General features: G+C 38.8%; 1 protein-coding gene across 1 annotated transcript in view; it reads right to left on the reverse strand.

Moving 5' to 3' along the window:
* Positions 1-18,992, reverse strand: part of LOC139738668 (uncharacterized) — a 200,088-nt gene that overhangs the window by 73,370 nt on the left and 107,726 nt on the right. The window contains 15 exon segments of the mRNA XM_071649281.1: positions 850-873; positions 1,533-1,553; positions 3,864-3,887; positions 5,194-5,247; positions 6,266-6,517; positions 7,424-7,652; positions 7,826-7,922; positions 8,608-8,812; positions 9,377-9,588; positions 10,204-10,361; positions 13,686-13,787; positions 15,208-15,432; positions 16,207-16,427; positions 17,434-17,622; positions 18,509-18,636. Of these exon segments, the coding sequence (XP_071505382.1) occupies positions 850-873; positions 1,533-1,553; positions 3,864-3,887; positions 5,194-5,247; positions 6,266-6,517; positions 7,424-7,652; positions 7,826-7,922; positions 8,608-8,812; positions 9,377-9,588; positions 10,204-10,361; positions 13,686-13,787; positions 15,208-15,432; positions 16,207-16,427; positions 17,434-17,622; positions 18,509-18,636 (2,141 nt within the window).

Here is an 18,992-nt window from a genome sequence, read left to right on the forward strand (position 1 = left end):
TGATAGTGCTATGACATAATTAAGAAAGGTGCTCACAACGTGCTAACACTATCACAAAGTTCTACATCTACTAGGGAAGGAAACATTTGTCTCAACATATCGCCTCACCGAGAGGACTCAGGTTTACCGCAAACAGGAAAACTTCCAGTTTTTCTTTCTTTTAATGAAAATGTGTGGTACTTTAAAAAAAAAATAAATCTTCACTGAATATCTCAAGAGTGAGGTAACAAAAGTTAGTATGAAGAATGGCAAGACTTTTTTATTGGAACAAAACACTGGTTGCTCTTATCACACCATTTACTGAGTAGACTTTAAAATGTTGCACAAACTGATCGTTTTTAACAATGATGAGAAAGTTTAAGGACTCTGTGGTCAATTTGACTAACTTATCAAAACTTTTCAATGTTCACAAGATGCACAAATGAAATATTTGACCTCATAAATTTGACTAACTTCCCTGAATAAAGTAATGCAACAATAATTCTTGTTGCATGCTTTATATCACACTGAAATGCTTTGAACATTCACTGAAATTTTCAGTTCTATTGCAGTGTCCAACATCTTAATTGCCCATTATACTATGCACTAATCAAATGAGAGAAGCACTTTTCTCAATTAATTCTAAAAACCTAAATTTGATCAAGCTCCACAAACTTTATCTACTGGCAACATTATAAGTTTGTTGAAAATTTCTTATGACTCCAAAAGTAAACATAGAAGCATATGGCATTAGGATAACTACTTCATATTAAAATTACATTCAATTGTGAGGACTAATGGTAGAGCTAAATGCACAAGACGTAGGGGTCTAGGCATGCACAGGCAACTCAAAGATTTTACTGTCGATACCTTCGTGAACAGCTTTTGCTCTTTCTGTTGAGCAGGGAAAGATGGGGGGAAAAAACAAACAATATGTTGGAAATCAAATTAAAAAATCTTATAAAATGCTTATCATAAATGCAATACACTTATTACTGACATTGAAATTGACAACACTAGAACATAATATCAAAAGTACCTTCATTTTGAGTATTGTGAAACACAACTTGACTCAATTATGAAACATAAGATGCAACAAACATTTACACAAAACATTACACATTACATATTTCACAAGACTAAGCAAACATAAAGGGGAAACAGTATGGTTCAATAGAACTTTTTCTAGGGCCAGGGGTATTACAAATAGTGTGTGTATTCAAGGGAATATAGCAATGAACACGGACAATGGTTGAACAGAATTTATACAAAGAAAGAGCATTACGATAATCATATGGCATGTCTATCTTTTTCTTTTTAACGGTTTGAGGACTACATTAAACTCATTTGGGGTGGGGTGGGGTGGAAGATACAGCGCCACAGCAACACATGGAATACATTGTGTTTTGTCCTTTTCAATTATTGGGTGATATTCTCATTATTTTTTTTTTCCAATTTCTTTAAAAAGAATGACCACAAATAGTTCCAAAATACAGTGTAAACAAAGAAAAGAAAGTGAGGGGGTAGTTTCTCTTGGGGAAATTTGACCCTACCTGGGTGGAGTATTGTTCTCGCTGTATGGGGAAATTACAAGATACAGAGAAGCATGAAAACAGAGACAAGCACATGTAAGAAATGGCACACGTAAAGAATCTTAGACCCCCTCAATTAAAATAGCCAAATGGAGAATGCACACAATGAATCATTAAACATTATGGAGTCATTTTGTGACTTGTGTTACGAGGCTGTCATAATAGATGGAAATACAAATGCAGGCTTTTGAAAAAATTGCTATAGAATGACATTTATGTCAAATGTGCTATGATTGTGTAATGACACACTTTGAATACAAATAAAATCTCTTTAAAAAAAAGGGTTATTTGAATGCCTTTGTAATTTCTTCATAAAATTATGTGCAATCTCTTTCTAATACTGTTAGTCAATATTGTATTACAAAATGAATGGTAATGGCATTCTTTTCTGCATAGCAGTATCAAACCTGTCTGCTACATCAAATGTACAATTAGGGTAGAACAGGAAAATGCAGGTACATGTACATCTGTACAATATGCAGTGAGGTACACATTTATACATTTCACTGGAAAAAGTTCACAGAAGGAATTGAGAATAAAAATGACCATTGTGTACAGTGTATATCTCAGATGTCACATATTCATAATCTAAGTTGGTAGGCACCTCTGAGTTTGGTATATGATCTTCTTTCACATCGACAAACATGAAAGAGAAGAAAATATCTTGATTGGCAATCACAGTCCTTTTCAGAAACATAACACCGACATATGGTTTAATATGTGGGACTGCACAAATACTGATTGTAGTCTTTTTGTCATTGAGCCTGGCATAAACAGCTGCCAGTTAAAACTTCCTTGCCGAATTGTTTTTCATCCAATTTCAATCACCTCATGAATAAGATAATGATTAATGAACTCATATGTGTTGTCTTCAGCTTTGACCACTTAGGATCTGTCCAGACTCAAGAGGCGTAATTACCATAATAGGTAAGAGTTGTGTGTTACATGCCACCTCTAACACACAACATCACAAGAAATAGAGGATTACTACTATACAAGGTTCTATTAACATAGTCAAGAAACATACAGGTGCTCTAGAGGAAGATCAAGACCCCTTCATTTCATTGTCCAGACTTGAGAAAGGCAGCAAATGAACTGCTCATGACATGAACAGTATGTCATACAGTTTTGAAAATGGAATATTATCCCACAATGAATTTTAAGGGTTCACCTGGTTTGAATTTAAGAACTTTGTGACTTATGAAATGACAAATCTCTGTGAATGTGGATCAAATTTCCATTACCACAAATTGAAACACTCAAGTCACGAGATGGGAAGGTCTTGAACATCCCCTTTAATCAGTTTAATTCTTACAACAATCATGCAGGATAACGATCACATGCACACTGAGACTAGCCAACATCATCACCATTGTACCACTGACAGTAGTTAATTAAGACAAGAAGATGCTGCTCTGCAATGAAGTATTCTTCATAAGAATTTACATTCAGAGAAGTATATCACCATCACAATATGTGTTACACCCAAAGTCTAGGTTGGATGCAAAACTGAGATTTCAAATTTTCACAACTTTTTTTGCATCACTGTTTCCTACTTCATCAACTTTTATGAGATTTCATCCCATACAGTATCAACTACATGCTCTTATATCTGAGATCTTCAAAGATATAATAAAAAATTGTCGGATATCACTTTTTATCCCATTTCAGAAAAAACAAAATGTAGAAATTTGATGAAAGTCACCATAATATGAACTTGGGTAACCATTAAACAGAAACTGAAACTGCAACTTAAAGCATGACTAGCTGTGGTACTGATCTTGACCATTCTCTCTCTGACAAAACTGCTGGAGTGATATTTGTAGTCTTGACTCCAATCCACTAATCAAAATGTTGCTTTAAGCTTCAAACCACCCCTTGCTTTACAATTGATTCACATACTTAGCACTTTTCTCTTTACTCCAACATGTACAATTTGCATTTTTTTTTTTTTTTTTTTTTTTGGGGGGGGGTCACTTTCAGAGTTTGCCATTAAATTCAATTCAAGAATTCTGTTATTCTCATTCTACAACTAAAAATTTCATCATCATGCGCAAACTTTTCCTAAATCAAGCAAGTTGTGTGTGCTGAGATGCCATATGTTCTTTATATCAAGAACTCAAAGAGAATTTCGCTCATTACGTAAATCCCTCTCTGACAGAAAATTTATTAAAGAATTTACTATACACACAGTTTTGCACAAACAGTCCTGTGGACATTTCTGAGCTTGAAATCACATGCTAGAAGACAAATAAAATGACAGACATGCAATTCAAACTCAACACGTCATACCTCTCCTTTCTCCATCCTGTACTCCTATTGGTTCAAAAAAGGTTCAGCAAGAACAGAGTGTCAAACAATGCAGAGAGCATTACATGCCAAGTGATTATTGTCATCATCATTCATATTGTATCTTGATCAGTATCAAACTTCATACATGGAAATGCAGAAAAAACAAAAACAAACTGATGATATCAGCATTTCTTCAAACAGGCAATCATGGTCACGATGTACTTCGCAAACTGCCCAATGTATAACATTCTGTTACCTCATGTTTCTATTTGCGCCCTTCATGAATATTCATAGGCATGCTTTTGTGTGCATGTGTGGGTGTGCATTTCAATTGCGTGTGTAGACAGTTTTTTTTTTTTTTTTTTTTACAGGGACACTGAGATGATAAAATGATCATAATGATTCTTTAAAATAATTCTATAAAAATTGCATGATCTTTTTGAGATTTGCAAAAAGCACAATGACCACCAATGCAGGAGGTACGCATAGCTTGAAATGCATTACATATATACCATAATCCTTTAGCAATCATTCATAACAGATACAGTAGTGAAAGATCATAGTATTTGGGGGTTTTCAAAATTGTTTAACTGATACGTATCATTGGCATGATTCTGAGAAATAATCATGCATTTACACGATCTGAAACCAACACCAGTCACATGCCTATGCATATTGATATGATATGCATGTTGACACATCATGAGTAGTCTTCGTGTTTGTCAAAAGAGAAATTCTGTACATGCACATTCCAGACAAACATGAAAACCCACTGAGTCTTCAAAAATAGCACTTTGGCATCTTTACAATTAATATCTACTATCCCTTCCTCTTCATCATTGCTATTCTACCACATAAACCATTGAAAACTTTTACCCACTAAAACCTGCATGCAATCACAGCTTTAAAAAAGAAATAAAAAATATTCAAGAAGAAACAAATACGCAAATTGAGCAGATAGAAAATATAAAGAAATGAAGAAATATAATTTATTCTAATTACAGATTCATATGACCGATGCGGTGCAAAGGTGACGCATCCATAATCGATTGTATTTAATTGATGCATGGACAAGATTGGATGTGCAGCTCTGAGAGGCAGCAGCAGTCTTAAAATGGAGGCAGAAAGTTTTTGTCCCAAGCAAAAGAGATAATTCCCGAAGTTCAAATCGTTTTTGCTTTACACCAGCATGCACACTCAAAACTGCAGTACAACTGCCTAAAACTAAGACACTTAAAAAAATGACATCATGTTTGAAAATAAACAAGCAAAAAGCAAATATGAATCACAAGCCAACGAGACGAGCCACAATAAGCATTCAGGGATATACCTCATCTTCGCTTGATTCTTCGCTTTCCGATTCACTCTCGCTAGCCTTTTTCACCTTATGAGTGGCAGCGGAGGGAAAACACATGGATGAAAAATGAAGAAGAGCAAAAGATATTTTCATGATTGTCAAAGTAGGATTTTTTTTTTCTTTCATCCATATCAAACTGCATCAATCAAGAGAGATTTACCATCACTTTATTTCATAATCAGAGCTGTATTCCAACATTATTCTCCTTCTACATGACAATATTATAAGAGACTAACCTATATTATACCTTCAATTCAGGTTTGGAGTGCAGCCTGTGGAGTACATGGTGATTACAAAGTGACAAAAAAGAGCATCTCTTCAATATGTTCTTGCTCTTTGTTTACACTTGCTAGAGCTTAAGGTTTTAGGATTCATGTAAATAGTACCCATAAGTCAACTAGTGCAGCAGCAGAGAAGCACATATTATGGCATCTTAGAGGTGAAATTCTGTAAGACACTGCAAATATGCAATACAGTACTAAGGCGATTCTACAGAAATACAATCTGGCCCTGCCAGTCCTTGCTCTGCCAGTAGAAAGAATAGCATCCTCCAGTACAGCACTTGCTTGAATGAAACCCGCTGGAATCGTGGCACTATTCATGGCGAGGTACCTCTGTTTAGCTGCATCACTGATTTCACCAGGCAGTATTAATTGTTTGTATTTCAGTTAACATCAACATTAAGATATGCCATCTTTCAATTAAGCATTTCTGTGTAAGCCATTTCATCACACACTATTAAATACAGTAATGCAGTATACTTTGTGGTGTTCTCATGTTTGTGAATTCCATGATCAACCAATATTCTTCAAATCAACAATGCGCAAAAGTATTGCACATTGGCTCCAGGCAGAAAATTTCTACCTCATCTCTGAAAAAAAAAGTCCAATTTGAAAGGTGGTGCTGAAATGAATCAAACATTCAATGGCAAGTGGAAGAACAGTATGTGAAAAACAACTGATTTCAATGTTTCAAAGTTAACGTAATGATTTGCAACTGGCTGCAAAATACACATGACTCCAACGAGAGAATGCAGATGTCTCACCTTGACATACGGTGGCATGGTGACGTTCAGGTTACAAGCTGCCTTCTGGGGAGGCAGGCCTCGCGGTTGCTTGGGCTCACGCATGAAGGAAAGCCGGCCACACTTTTCTGCCGACTGGTCGCGCACCCTCACGAAGAAGGGCAGGCGGTTCTCATGGAAGGCATTGAAAGCAAGGTTGAGCTGGTCTCCAGACTTCTGGACAGGAACGAGGTTGCCCGCCATCTCCACATACACTGGTCTGCTCTCCAGTACCTGTCATTTGAAGAGAACAGGACTTGGTGTGAACGAGGTGTCCATTACGATTCAAAGATTACTGGAGTAACCAAGAGTTAGACTCTACACTATGAATAGGACTGCCTTACGACTAGTTTGATCATCCATTAGTAAACATTACTAAGCACTGAATAGGCAATGGTGAATACTCATTCCCATCTTTTCTCTCTCTTTCTAATCTGATTCAAGAGCTGAAAGCATTCAAATGGTAAGATTTTATTTCATTTGTATCATCCTGTATTCACCGTGCTGTTGCCCATGCAGATATGGCACGTTCATATTTTACTTTCAAGTATTGAGGACAGTCAATCTGGCATCAGTTACAAATTAGCTTTTGATGCCAAAAGTCCCACGTCACACACAAGTTCGAAGCCATGAAGCTGTTAACTGCATCAAATAGGGCACACTTGCTTCCCTGTCTAATATTGTGCTACCCCCAGCCCCACCTAGCCTTTATCCACAGGCCCTCATGCTGTTTATAGCACCAACAATTAAGCTATTAAAGTGCATCAGCATGAGAGTCTTTAGTGATTAACAACTGAACCTGCTACTTATGAGCTTGGAGAAAGCCATACTGAAAAAGTCAGTCAGTGAATAGATCTTTCAGTCATTTCGACCACTACATGCTATATGCACCCGTTGGCTGTCGGTGCAAAGTATATATGCATGGGCTTCTGTGAACTGAGCTCTGCTGGTTGGCTGTGAATTTGGCTCCAAAGTGCTAGCAGCAAAATCTGGTAATTCAAAGACCCAAGTGAAGAAATTAAGGCAGACTTCAAATAGTCCTCTCGCTGCAATTTGCTCCTCCCTGGTGAATTTTTGGTGCTTACAGCAAGAGAGGGCCTTTGACAGAGGCTGGCCCCACCAAACATCTGACCGACCCACCTCCACAAATTTGCTCCTTGCCACCTCCTTGAAGTTCTCCTGCTGCTCCAGCGACTTGTCACTCCGATCGTCAGTCACGCAGAAGACCCGGATCCTGCCCTCGACGGGATCGTGGGTCTTGGCGTAGACCACAAACTTGGCCATGAAGGGCACTGCCTTAAGTTCCTGGTACAGCTCGCGGGCAAAGTTACTGGCCTGGTCGATCTCCTTGCAGTCCATAAGCCAGAACCTGCAATATCAACATACCTCTTGGATCAGTCATGGGCTTCAATAAACAATGACATACTTCATAGAGAGACATGGACATCATGAAACTTAGAGTATTAACACCTTTTCTTTTTCCATGTTATCGCTATCACCACATAGATATGATCTTGACTGCAATGAAAAGGCAGTGCTTACCTGGCAGACACGGTTGTTGTAAATGAGACGCAGTCGTTGACAAATGTTAAAGGTGTCGTTCCTGTGATGTCTTCCCACTGTGCTGGAGCAGTTCCACCTGAATATATAAAGGCAACAGAAATATCTTATGTGTTTACTTCTCGACAGAGTGTTCTTCTATGTATTTAAGTTTTTCTGCTTCTTTAAATAAGCCACCTGTAAAATTGTCTGCATTATATCATAGCCAGGTACATCTTGAAAAAGAAAAAGAAAATTTCAGCAGTCTTAACAATTTGACCTCATCTCCACATTTTGAGGTGCAATGAGCATTTGAAAAAACATAATGCCAATATACCTTATAGCATATCGACATGTACACCTTGTTACCTGTATGTGTCTCTGTAAGATGCAAAACATGTGTGTTCAATGTTTCAACAGCTGATGTGAACTCTGGGAGCAAAATCTATTTTGATCAATGTCATCATTGTCTTCATATATCTTCATTCTTCATAATCTTCATATCATCGCTATCACTATCGTCATCACCATCACTATTGTCATCATGTCCTGATTTTGAAGATGCACAAGAATATAAACTTCTTTAAAAAAGAAGAAGAATATATATACATACATAGGATGACAGTGACATCTTTATGGCTACTTGAGAACACTGTACTTTCTCTCTACTGGTCATTCATCAGCTGTTGACCAGGACCCTCATAAACCTTGTTTAGTCACATGTACACTTGTATGTATGCGTGTTGGGGGAAAAAGGTGCATATATGTCAGCTGTGCAACTTCACCTGTAATACTGCAAAGCAGCCTGAGGGTGGGTGTGTCCCACCCATAGCCATTGATGTTGCCTTGGTTGTAGGCCGTGGGGACAGGGATGGTCACCGTGATGGGCTTGTGGAACTTCCTCCTCCGCGGCTCAATGGTGACGATGGGGCTCACCATAACGCGGTTGCCGAGCACCTTCTTGACGACGTCATTCCCAACATGCTGGGCCTGCAGTAGAAGTCAATTTAGAATGATTTCTCCATCCATTTAACACAACTCAGGATGGCTTAGGCTTGTCTTGAGGTCATGGAATAACTGGCTAGAAACTTTACTATCAAATGAACATTTTCTCACTTTCTCGCCTTGATTGTTTTTTAGATTTGCATCCTGGATAAGCTAAGGAGTTCAGTATATCACACTGATCTTGTTACATTTGACATTACAGATTGCAGCTCTTACATGAAACTGTGTCACTGTTTTCAAGAACATAATGGTGGTACATCATTAACATGGAGTTCATATACATGTAGGCACCAAGGGCCGACTGCATAATACTACAACAGTGTGTGTTATTTGACAATTACATGTGTTCTGAAGCTATCTGCCATTGAACAGAGAAAAAACAAGTCTTCTGATCCTTCCAGTATCACAACCTTCATGCCAGACTGTAATATTCCTTCTGCAGAGTTTACACCTTACAACCAGGTTTGTGGAAACACCGGGGCAAATAGAAAAACTTGGAAAGTTACAGCAAATTGCCTGGGGATGAAACTTGAAAGTAAATGTTGTTACCTGGAGACCAACTTTGATCTTCTTGGTCAGTGTGCCCTCGGGGAACACGGCTTGCACCTGTGGCACTACAGTGGAGCTGAGCATACCGCCCGAGGGCCCGATGGTGTTGGTCTCCTGCCGGACACGCGAGATGATGGCAAAGTATTGTGGGAAGTCTTTGGTCAGGATTCGGCAGAGGCGGCGGTCAGTTGCATTCTTGGACTGGTCATTGTCTGCAAGTAGGACAGGGAGAGAATTTAACTTCAGGCTCAAAGAAATTAAGTATGTATACTATGCTCAAACTAGTGCAATTTTCCTATTATGAGTTTGGATTTATATTTTCTGAGACATTCTGATAGTGTGTTAAAAGAACTACAACCAGCTACTTTTTAATGCTGTGTTAGTTATTTAAACATTAGTTCCTTACAATGATCAGTTTTGAGATCATTACCAAAAGGAACTTCATAAATGTAAACAGAATACAGAAACATCAAAAGGGAAGAAATATAAGGCTGACAGATTTTCTAATGTACATATCTGATAGCTCCAATTACATGCCATCAGAGTTGCTTTGAAATTCTTTGCACAAACTACCACTGGTTTGCATGCAAGATTAAAACTTATGTTTATTTGACACATTGTTCAAAACTTTTTAAGTTCCCAGTATCTCTTCCTGTCTCACAGAGCTCACAAACAGACCTAGAAAATATTCCTAGGCGTATTTTGATCGTTTTCACACAAAATTACTATTTCAGAGCTAAGTCACACTTCCATTCACCAGTACTGCCATAAAAGTACTCATAATGAATCATTCTGATCATCAAAACTCCTGCCAGCCAACCGCTCACCCTCCTGATCGTATCCCTCCATGGCCTTCTGGATCTCCTCATCGCTGGCATCGAGGGAGTGCTCCTTCCACGTCTCTCCGTTCTCGCTGCGCAGGATGACAATCTCGCGCTCCCGGCCCCGCAGGGAGGCAAAGTGAGGCACCTCGATCAGTACAGGTCTGTTGGATGCGGGATGCAGAATTTTGTTTTACTCCAATGACAAACACGGTACAAGGCACGAACAGAGTCATTGTAGGACTCAAGACATCACTCTTACCAAAGTTTTAGAAGCCTTTTGTAACAAGGAGAAAAGGGGAACCCCCAGCTAACATTGAGGCAAAGTTTTCCAACATTGCATTGATTATCTTGTTGAAACTTGTATTCTGAGAATTATTTCTAAGAGACCTGTTGCACAATTAATTCTGAACAGTAACCACTGTAATGGCTAATTCGAGAAAAACAAAAACAAAAAAATCAAATCGAATGTTTGAGCTTTGTTCTTAGTTATGTAAGTATGAACGTTTCTCTCTGTAAAATGATATCTTCTCTGGTTTTGCCCCCCCCCCAAAAAAAAAAAAGAGCAATGCTAAGCTAGGCACTGGTCATTTCCATTATATCTTCAGATTACCAGATTTCATACACTGTATATTCTACATAAATAGCCAAGACCCAATCAACTTTTATACTCTCATATCCGAGTCATTTGCATGCCATTAAAGCTGATTAAAAAGCAAACACCAAGAGCTTGTAGAGTCCTTCAGTATGTTTGTGTCCCCATCAATATATGAAGCAACAAAACAGAACCATGAGATTGAGTGGATATATACATATACATATTGTCATTCATCACACACGATGAGGAGCTTAAACTTGGTGATGTTCGAGCCGTTTGAGAATGAAGGGACAAAAAAAAAAATGCACTTCAAAAACATGCCTGGTTCAGGTTTAAAAAAAAAGTAAAGAAAACTAAAACAAAAACATGATGCTGCGAGAGAGGTAGTCCACACCATGCAAGTTAGTTCAAGAAACGTGTCAACACATACACTAGAGATATGAGTTGAACAAAATCCGCAATCATCTTGCCAGAGATTACCTACAGTTTTTATCTTGGAAGTTAACTGCAAGTCAAAGTTGACACATTGGCATCGCATTGCAATAGGACAGATGTGTTGTATTACGTCAAGATTTCAGTGTTAAGACGAAGAAGCCTAATCAATATTTTCATCATATTCTGTTTAAAAGCAGGCATATCATTATTCTGTCTGTCAGTGACATAAATTCAGAAGCAATGAAAATAGATTGTGAAGATAAAACTACCTAACAGGGATATGTTAATCACTCTGCTTTGAACATTTTGATACCAGGATTACACCCACAGTGGTCCTTACATCATCAGTACTATCAGAACAAGAGGTCTTCAGGGAAACTTCATCATAGCGCATAATGTTGATGTAAGCTATGATTATGTCTCATTACATACTACCACAAGATTAACTGCACATGTATGACTAACTCTTGTTGTTGTTGTTGTTTTACAGAAAGAAGGGAAAGAACTGTAACTGTAACTGCAAATCAGTTCTAGAGGGGACAGTACAATGATGTGCATACTCTCCTGTGATGTCAGCCTATAGCTATGCTGCAGTCTACCCTCTACTTCTGGGTTTATATGAAAGTGAATTGTGGACTAAAGTAATATCACTCTACTTCAATAGATGACCCATTCGGCGGCGTGGCATGTCTTGTTTGGGGAGGTGAAGCAAGATGGACTACAAAGTGATTTTAGTAGGTATCAAAGCTTGCTGGGGATGTGTGGGGTGGTGTGTCCATAGCAACGACAATAATGTTGGAGGCTGCAACGGTCTTCGATCTATTGTAACTTGTGCCACAAAAATCAGATAATAACCGACATCATTCCAAATGTTTTCCATACTTATGGTGCAGATGTACAAGGCGAGTGTGGAAGTTGTGCGACAGAGTATTAGTAATGAATACATGTATTACAATGGGCATGAATACATACATCATGGAAGAAGAAAAAAATAATGTGGTGTCTAACGTTGGGAGGGGAGAGGGAAAAAGCAACTCATATATACCAATATGGCAGTCATCAATTTCCCAGCTTTACAAATTAATTCCTTTTAAATCAATGGACATGGCAAGTAATTCCAAGTTGCTTCATCTGCTGGATGTCTTCAGTCTACAGTAATTATCACCACTTTTTGTAAAGTTTATTAAGTATTGAGAAATAGAATGAACATTGCACCATTTATTAGCGAATAACACTAGATGCATGTATATAATAATCTTCCCAAAAGTAGATAGAAAAAGATGCCAAGCATTCATATACTGTACATGTATCATCAAACCCATGCAGATATGTTATATACATGCCTCACACTGTCCACTGCTAGTATCCATTTTTCATCCATGACAATTACTGTTTTGATTCTATTAATACTCATGAGATGAATACTGATTAATATACACAAAGACAAACCCAGCACATTCAATAAAGAGTAGAGCAGAACTAGAGCTTTAAATTTCACGGGCATGCACAGCACCACCTTCCCGCCAACAACATTCATTCTCACTATCAAGTTGAATATTGTAGTTTCTCTTCTTTTTTTTCCCAACACACGATCGCACAATGACAATGCACTTCAGCAACTAGACTTCTTTGGTAGCATTTTGATGTTTCTTTTCTGCATGAGTTTGATGACTCATGCTCAGTGTATAATTTAACACTCCTCTTGTAAGTACATCAGAGTATCAAATGCAATTGCCTATGAAGTAGGAGGAAGCATAACTAGACCTGCAACATTTTAGGAGAGAACTGTACGGATTATCCAGTTTGCACAGATAGACAGCGTGTTTGAAAGCTCCTGACCAGCAATAGTGCAGTGCACCGCAGGTGCTTTCTCTTTAATGCCACTACGCCTCTATTCACCAGATAACTCCAGCAGAGTACGGTCTTGACGAAGGCATTACACACTCAAACTGTGTATGCTGAGCTGTTTTACAAGCATCATACAGACAATACTCTGGGTGTCATTCTCAGCTGGTGCTGGAATAAATGAACCCACACATGTTGAGTATTAGATGTACAAACACTACCCCTTCTTTGTGTCTGGTCTAGTGCAAATTCAGTCTGCTGAGCCAAGAATACCCTTCTATTTCTATAATCATATAACCAGTACAATTGCGCGAGGACAAAATCATACTATTGAAGAAAAAAAAATCACTGCAACTGCATGCACAAAACAAACACAATACACGAACATTCAACCAAATTTGTATCAAAATATGCGATTTGCACTTGGTGTAGTGTTGAATTCATGAATAATTTATGAAATGACATGCTTTAAAACCTTCCAACTCCTTTCAAAGAAAAAAAATAAAGAAAAATAAATTTGAGGTTCTCATAACATGCAGTGCAACACAAGACCAGGACAAGATCAAGATACTATGATGTCGTTCCGCCTTATCCGTGATGTCCAACATACCGCAAAAACTTTTCGGCCGACGGGCCCATTTCAATGATTCTGCTACACAAGGACTCTCCGTCGTTTAGGGGAGGGTAGGTCACGCTTTTATTGCCAAGACCCCTGAGGTCAGAGGTCAGAAGGGTCATGTTCAAAAGGTCAACAATGTAATCAAACAGTAGAAAGTGAATAGCAAATGAGGGCGGAACATCAGATGAGAAAATAAGGACATTGTGTTTTGGGATTTTAGAAGTGATTGGGATAAAAATTGTGAGAGGTGGGGGAGTGTTATGTTTTCAGTTTAAAAAAAAGAAAAAAAGATATGAAAACATGAAGGAAGGAAGATAGAGAGACAAATCCATTGGAAAGATTTAGAGGGGGAAAAAGACAAGACATTTGTGACGTTAGAACACACTGTCAAACGCAATGGCATCAGTACAATAACCACACAATTCTGTCACTGCACATTATTAAACTACATGCACTGTGGAAAACCTTGAAAATTATTCAACATTCGACAAAAAAATTAGTTTAAAATACAACCCAGAGAAGCCTAAAATTTAACAAATTCTAAAGATAATTCCATGATGGAAAATTGGCCCTAATGCAACTTCATACACTGAACAACATACATTTGAAAACTACTGTTTGGTACTTTAATGGCAAAACTGTGCTCATACCTCAGTAACACAACAAGAACATGGACAGCAAAAATGTTGAACAGCACATTACACAGACAACATATCGATGGACTCAAACATCTTACACACAGAACAGGGAATTGTGCAAAAATGATTTTGTGAATGAATTTAATCAGAAATTAGTGAGAAGCATTGTTTCAAAAACAAAAGCAGAATAACCAAACCTCATAACAAACAATTTCAGCTGCATTGATATTAACCGTACAGATATTCATTTGATAATAATAATGTCATCTTTATCCAGGGTATCCTCTTTAATGTTGCCACTGCTCTATCAGAGGGCCCTGATCATTTTTGTACAAGATGTCAGACAAACTTTTCAGTTTTGAGATTTATTCAAAATAAAAGCATTTAACCTACAACTTTATTTTCATGTGCATTTAGAAGTGGGGAAAAAAAATGAAAGAAGGAATCAAAATATCATTCAAAATTGCTACAGACTGTTCAGTCAGATAACGTCAAATAAACACACTCAGTAATTCGGGTTTTGATCATCCTCATAAGGTTTTCCATGGTGAATTGCAAATTTCAAAAACAAACAAAAGAAGAAAGAAAAAAGGAAAGAATGAAAGAAAGAATTAATGGAAGTCAAGAGTTGCTTCACCATAAAAAGAAAAATGAGTGAGGGATGGGATGACAGATAACAAATGCACACAGCAAAAAAAAAAAAAAGTTAGATTCAAGAAATTGATTGACTCTAGACAGCAATGCTACTTTTTCAGGACTCAGATGTTAACATTGTGTATTAGGGTTCTCTTTTTTTTTTTTCTTTTTTGATGTGAATAGTAGGAACTGAGGGATATGGTGGGAGAAAGAAAAAGAGGGTAGGGTCTATGGCTTACCCTAAGAACTGGGTGTTGGCAGGTCCAACCTCCAGCACGCGGCTTGCGAGAGACTCGTTCTCCATGAGAGGGGGCTGGGTGGTCAGCTTGGTCCGCTTGATGAGGCGGCAGGTGACCCGGGTGGGGCCTGAGGCCCGCTGGGGTGGCACCACCACCCGGAGGCCTGGCAGGCGACAGCTGCGCATGGTGCCGCCACGGGCATCCACAATGAAACTGATCAGGAATCTAGGGTGGGCGAGGGGTAAGACAAGATTCTATTGAGTGACCACTGTCAGAATAATATATATACTTATATAAATCAAAGCATATGAAGTACAGCCCTATTAGCTTATGACACAGAAAAGTACTGTAAAATCAGAAACATTCACAGGATGAAATTTGTGCAAATTAGAGCCAACAGCCTTTTTCTTGGCACAAAACTTCGGCAAATTGCCACTGGTATTCAGTGCATTGTGTAGACAAGGAATTTCACATGTATTTCATTTGCGCAAATATTGGTTCGAGAAATTCATGAAAGTTTCATGCATGTGAAAATTTCTGGGTTTACAGTGAATGAAATCGAAAACATTCATGATGTATGATCACATCCCGAAAACCTGATACCATGACAAGGTATACATCAAATGAGGCTCAAAGTGGGTTTGCCTCGCACATTGCAGCTCCAAAGAGGACTGGAAATACATATCTCCATTGTGACATTGAATCGCATACCAACAAGTCTTGCAATCCTTCATTGGAAAGAGCAGAAGATTTCATTGTCTGCCCATTAATTTCTATCAATATTCTGATGATGAAATCATAACTGGATAAAGTTCATCATGTGCAGACAACTTCCTGTAAAGTTTACCCAAGAAGCCAACTTGTACCATATCAGAATTTACACAATTTTTTCTTCTCTGTTTTCATATGAAATATGTAAGATGGGGAATTTGTACCAAAAGACACAGGAACTGCACTTAAAAATTCAACATGCTCCACCCTGAAATGTGCACCACTTACCCTGCAAAGAATGGCATGCTGTTGAGTGGGGCATTGTCCAGAGTGACCGACACCGGCCGTCCGTTGGGCCCGAAGGCCTTGCCGGGGACTAGGCGCCCGTTCTCGTCGACGAAGGGATCCCCCATGTTGTACGCCTTGCCGTTGATTGTCACAACTGCTTCCCCAGACACAGGGCGGGCTGGAGTTGAGCTCAGCAAGGGGGGAGCAGACTCCAACATGGACTGTAACAACAAGGTTTCAAATTCCGCACTGATTATTCCTTTGCCTCTTCCATAACAGAGGACTTGGTTAGCTTGTGCAACTACACCTGGTGAATGAACCAGTTTACTAGCATGTGCAAATTTATGGAGATTTGTCCTAATGCGGTAATGAGCTATACTATTCACCTGTACCTGAAAAAGCACTTTTCAATACTTTGAATCCAGTTTGCATACATTAGTTGTTGCTGGTCGGGGCAAATCTCAGGGCAAGCTTTCAAGTTGTCAAAAGGAACCATTGTCACAAAAGCATGCATAAAATTTGAAATGCTAGTAATCAGGTTCATTACATATGCATGGATACAACCTATTACAGCATTTTAATGACATTCAAACACAGAGACAGCTGATACTTTTTTTTTCCTTCTACTTCTTTTCTCCTTAGGGCCATTTCAACAGAGTATTTAGGTGTTGGCGGAAGTTAATACAGTAGATGAATCCAACGTCAGTGCCCTGTAACTTATGGCTGCCATAACAGTGGGGCTTCCACAAAAGAACAATAGCACTTTCAATGGGTTATGCAATGAGCCAGGTACGTTGCTATGTCAGTGCATAAATCATCTTTTGTTAGACATACTTGAAGCCCCAAATTAGAAATTCCCCAAACCGACTTGGTCTATAAGGACATATTAGGCGTTTTCACATCAGCCCGATAAAAATCCAAGCTCGAGATATTTTTCGCAGAAAATAGTCAGCAAAATAGCGCGCTATTTCGAAACATCGGGCTGATGTGAAAACGCCTATTGATGTGTTGTTGTTTATTTCTTTTCTTTTTTCCTCACGGTCGTTTTCACATTGCAAAGGCGTGGGAGAGAGGTTATAAGGGCATATTGTATATTGAGAAATATACAATTCCTGGACAATAACTGTAACAACACACAGGCGAGGGAGTGAGAGAGGGAGATAGAGATAGACAGATAGATAGAGAGAGAGAGAGAGAGAGAAAGAAAGAGAAAAGAAAAAGTGTTACCTCAGTTTTCACTGTGATCTCTCCTTCAATCAGGCTCTCATCTGGGCGGCCCAGGGGGGCGCTATAGTCGCGATTGAGGGTGCTGTTCCGCGAGTCCATGGTGCTGTAGCCAGTGGGGCTATACGCTGGGCGGAGCTTGGCGTTGTAGTGACCAGACAGTGAGTCCGCCCCAGTGTAGTAGCTCATGACCTGTATTAGTGGAGTTGGAGATGAATATCGTCGCAGAGTTTCCCTAGAGACTGTCATTGGTCACAACCAAATGGCAGCATGACATTTCACAAATGTCGGCATAGCTAAATACTGATGAAATATTCATCGAACGTTCTCATTAAAAGAGAAAAAAAGAAAGAAAGAAAAGAAAGAGAAATTGTTGCTTGTATTTCCTCCTTTGCATAAGTGTTCATCTTGTCTCAACAGTCTATACATGATCCCTTACATGACAAACATCACGCATGATGATCATTGACATGAACACAAATTTGATTAGAAATATGAGAAACGACTGTAAGTCTTCTCTAAGGCCACATTGCCTCGCAGAGATTTGACTGTGATGCAAAAAACTTTCATCACTTGGGGAGATTACACAATAGGAGATTCAGGCTTCTACCAACCTCTAGTGATTTGCTGGCTAGCTTTTGTCCACTCCTGTGGACTTTTTCAGGCCAAGTGATGGAATGATGCAACAATACTAGCCTTTGAAAGGAATTTTTTGACCAAGAAAAGTGAGAGTCCACCTGGATAAAAAGAATCAAACCTACACGCAATAGGGATTCAGGATACAGCCTATCACCAATCTTTGGTCCAATGATCAAGAAACAAGCAGGCAGTACCAGAGAAATGATGCAATCACTTGGCCTGAAGAAGTCCACAGGAGTGGATGAAAGCTAGCCAGCAAATCACTAAAGGTTGGTAGAAACCTGAATCTATTGTAGATTTGACCTCGTTGGGACACAGGTGAAAACAACAACAACAACAAAAGTACCAGCCATTCAGTTCTTATGATCTCTAAGCTCTACAACATGGAAACTGCAATCACATATCATCCCCTTCTTGACTCCTCTTTGTCTACACTCACCGGCTCTCCTCGCATCCAATCCTCCTCCCAGGATCGGCGGTTGTCGTTGGCAACAGAGTCATCACCCATGTTTCTGATCTCTTGAGGAGTGAGGAGAGACTGGTCTCCAGTCATGGACACATCGTCCCCTGCAAGGGCATGAAGTTAATCTTGGGTTATAACGACAGAAAATGGTCACCAGCTCGAATTCTGCCCATTCACATGTTAACAACTACAAGTATGAGAGCTAAATCTTGCTTTCATCCATGCAAGTGCAAATTGTAATGTTCATGAAAATTGATGAATCATCATGCGCTAAAATATTATGTGCATGCCATCAAACTTTACAACCTCATTGCATGTGCCACTTGGACATGAACTCTTAACATAATATGATTACTTAAGCTAGAAATCTCCACTGATCTTTAATTTCATTTCAGCTAAGCGGCCAGGTCCCATACTATTCTTTCATCTGACAGTCTGGAAGAACTGACTACTGTAGCAA

The sequence above is a fragment of the Diadema antillarum genome, unplaced genomic scaffold, assembly GCF_040938485.1.
Source record: "Diadema antillarum isolate AM-2024a unplaced genomic scaffold, OU_Dant_1.0 seq00000764_RagTag, whole genome shotgun sequence".
Lineage (NCBI taxonomy): Eukaryota > Metazoa > Echinodermata > Echinoidea > Diadematoida > Diadematidae > Diadema > Diadema antillarum.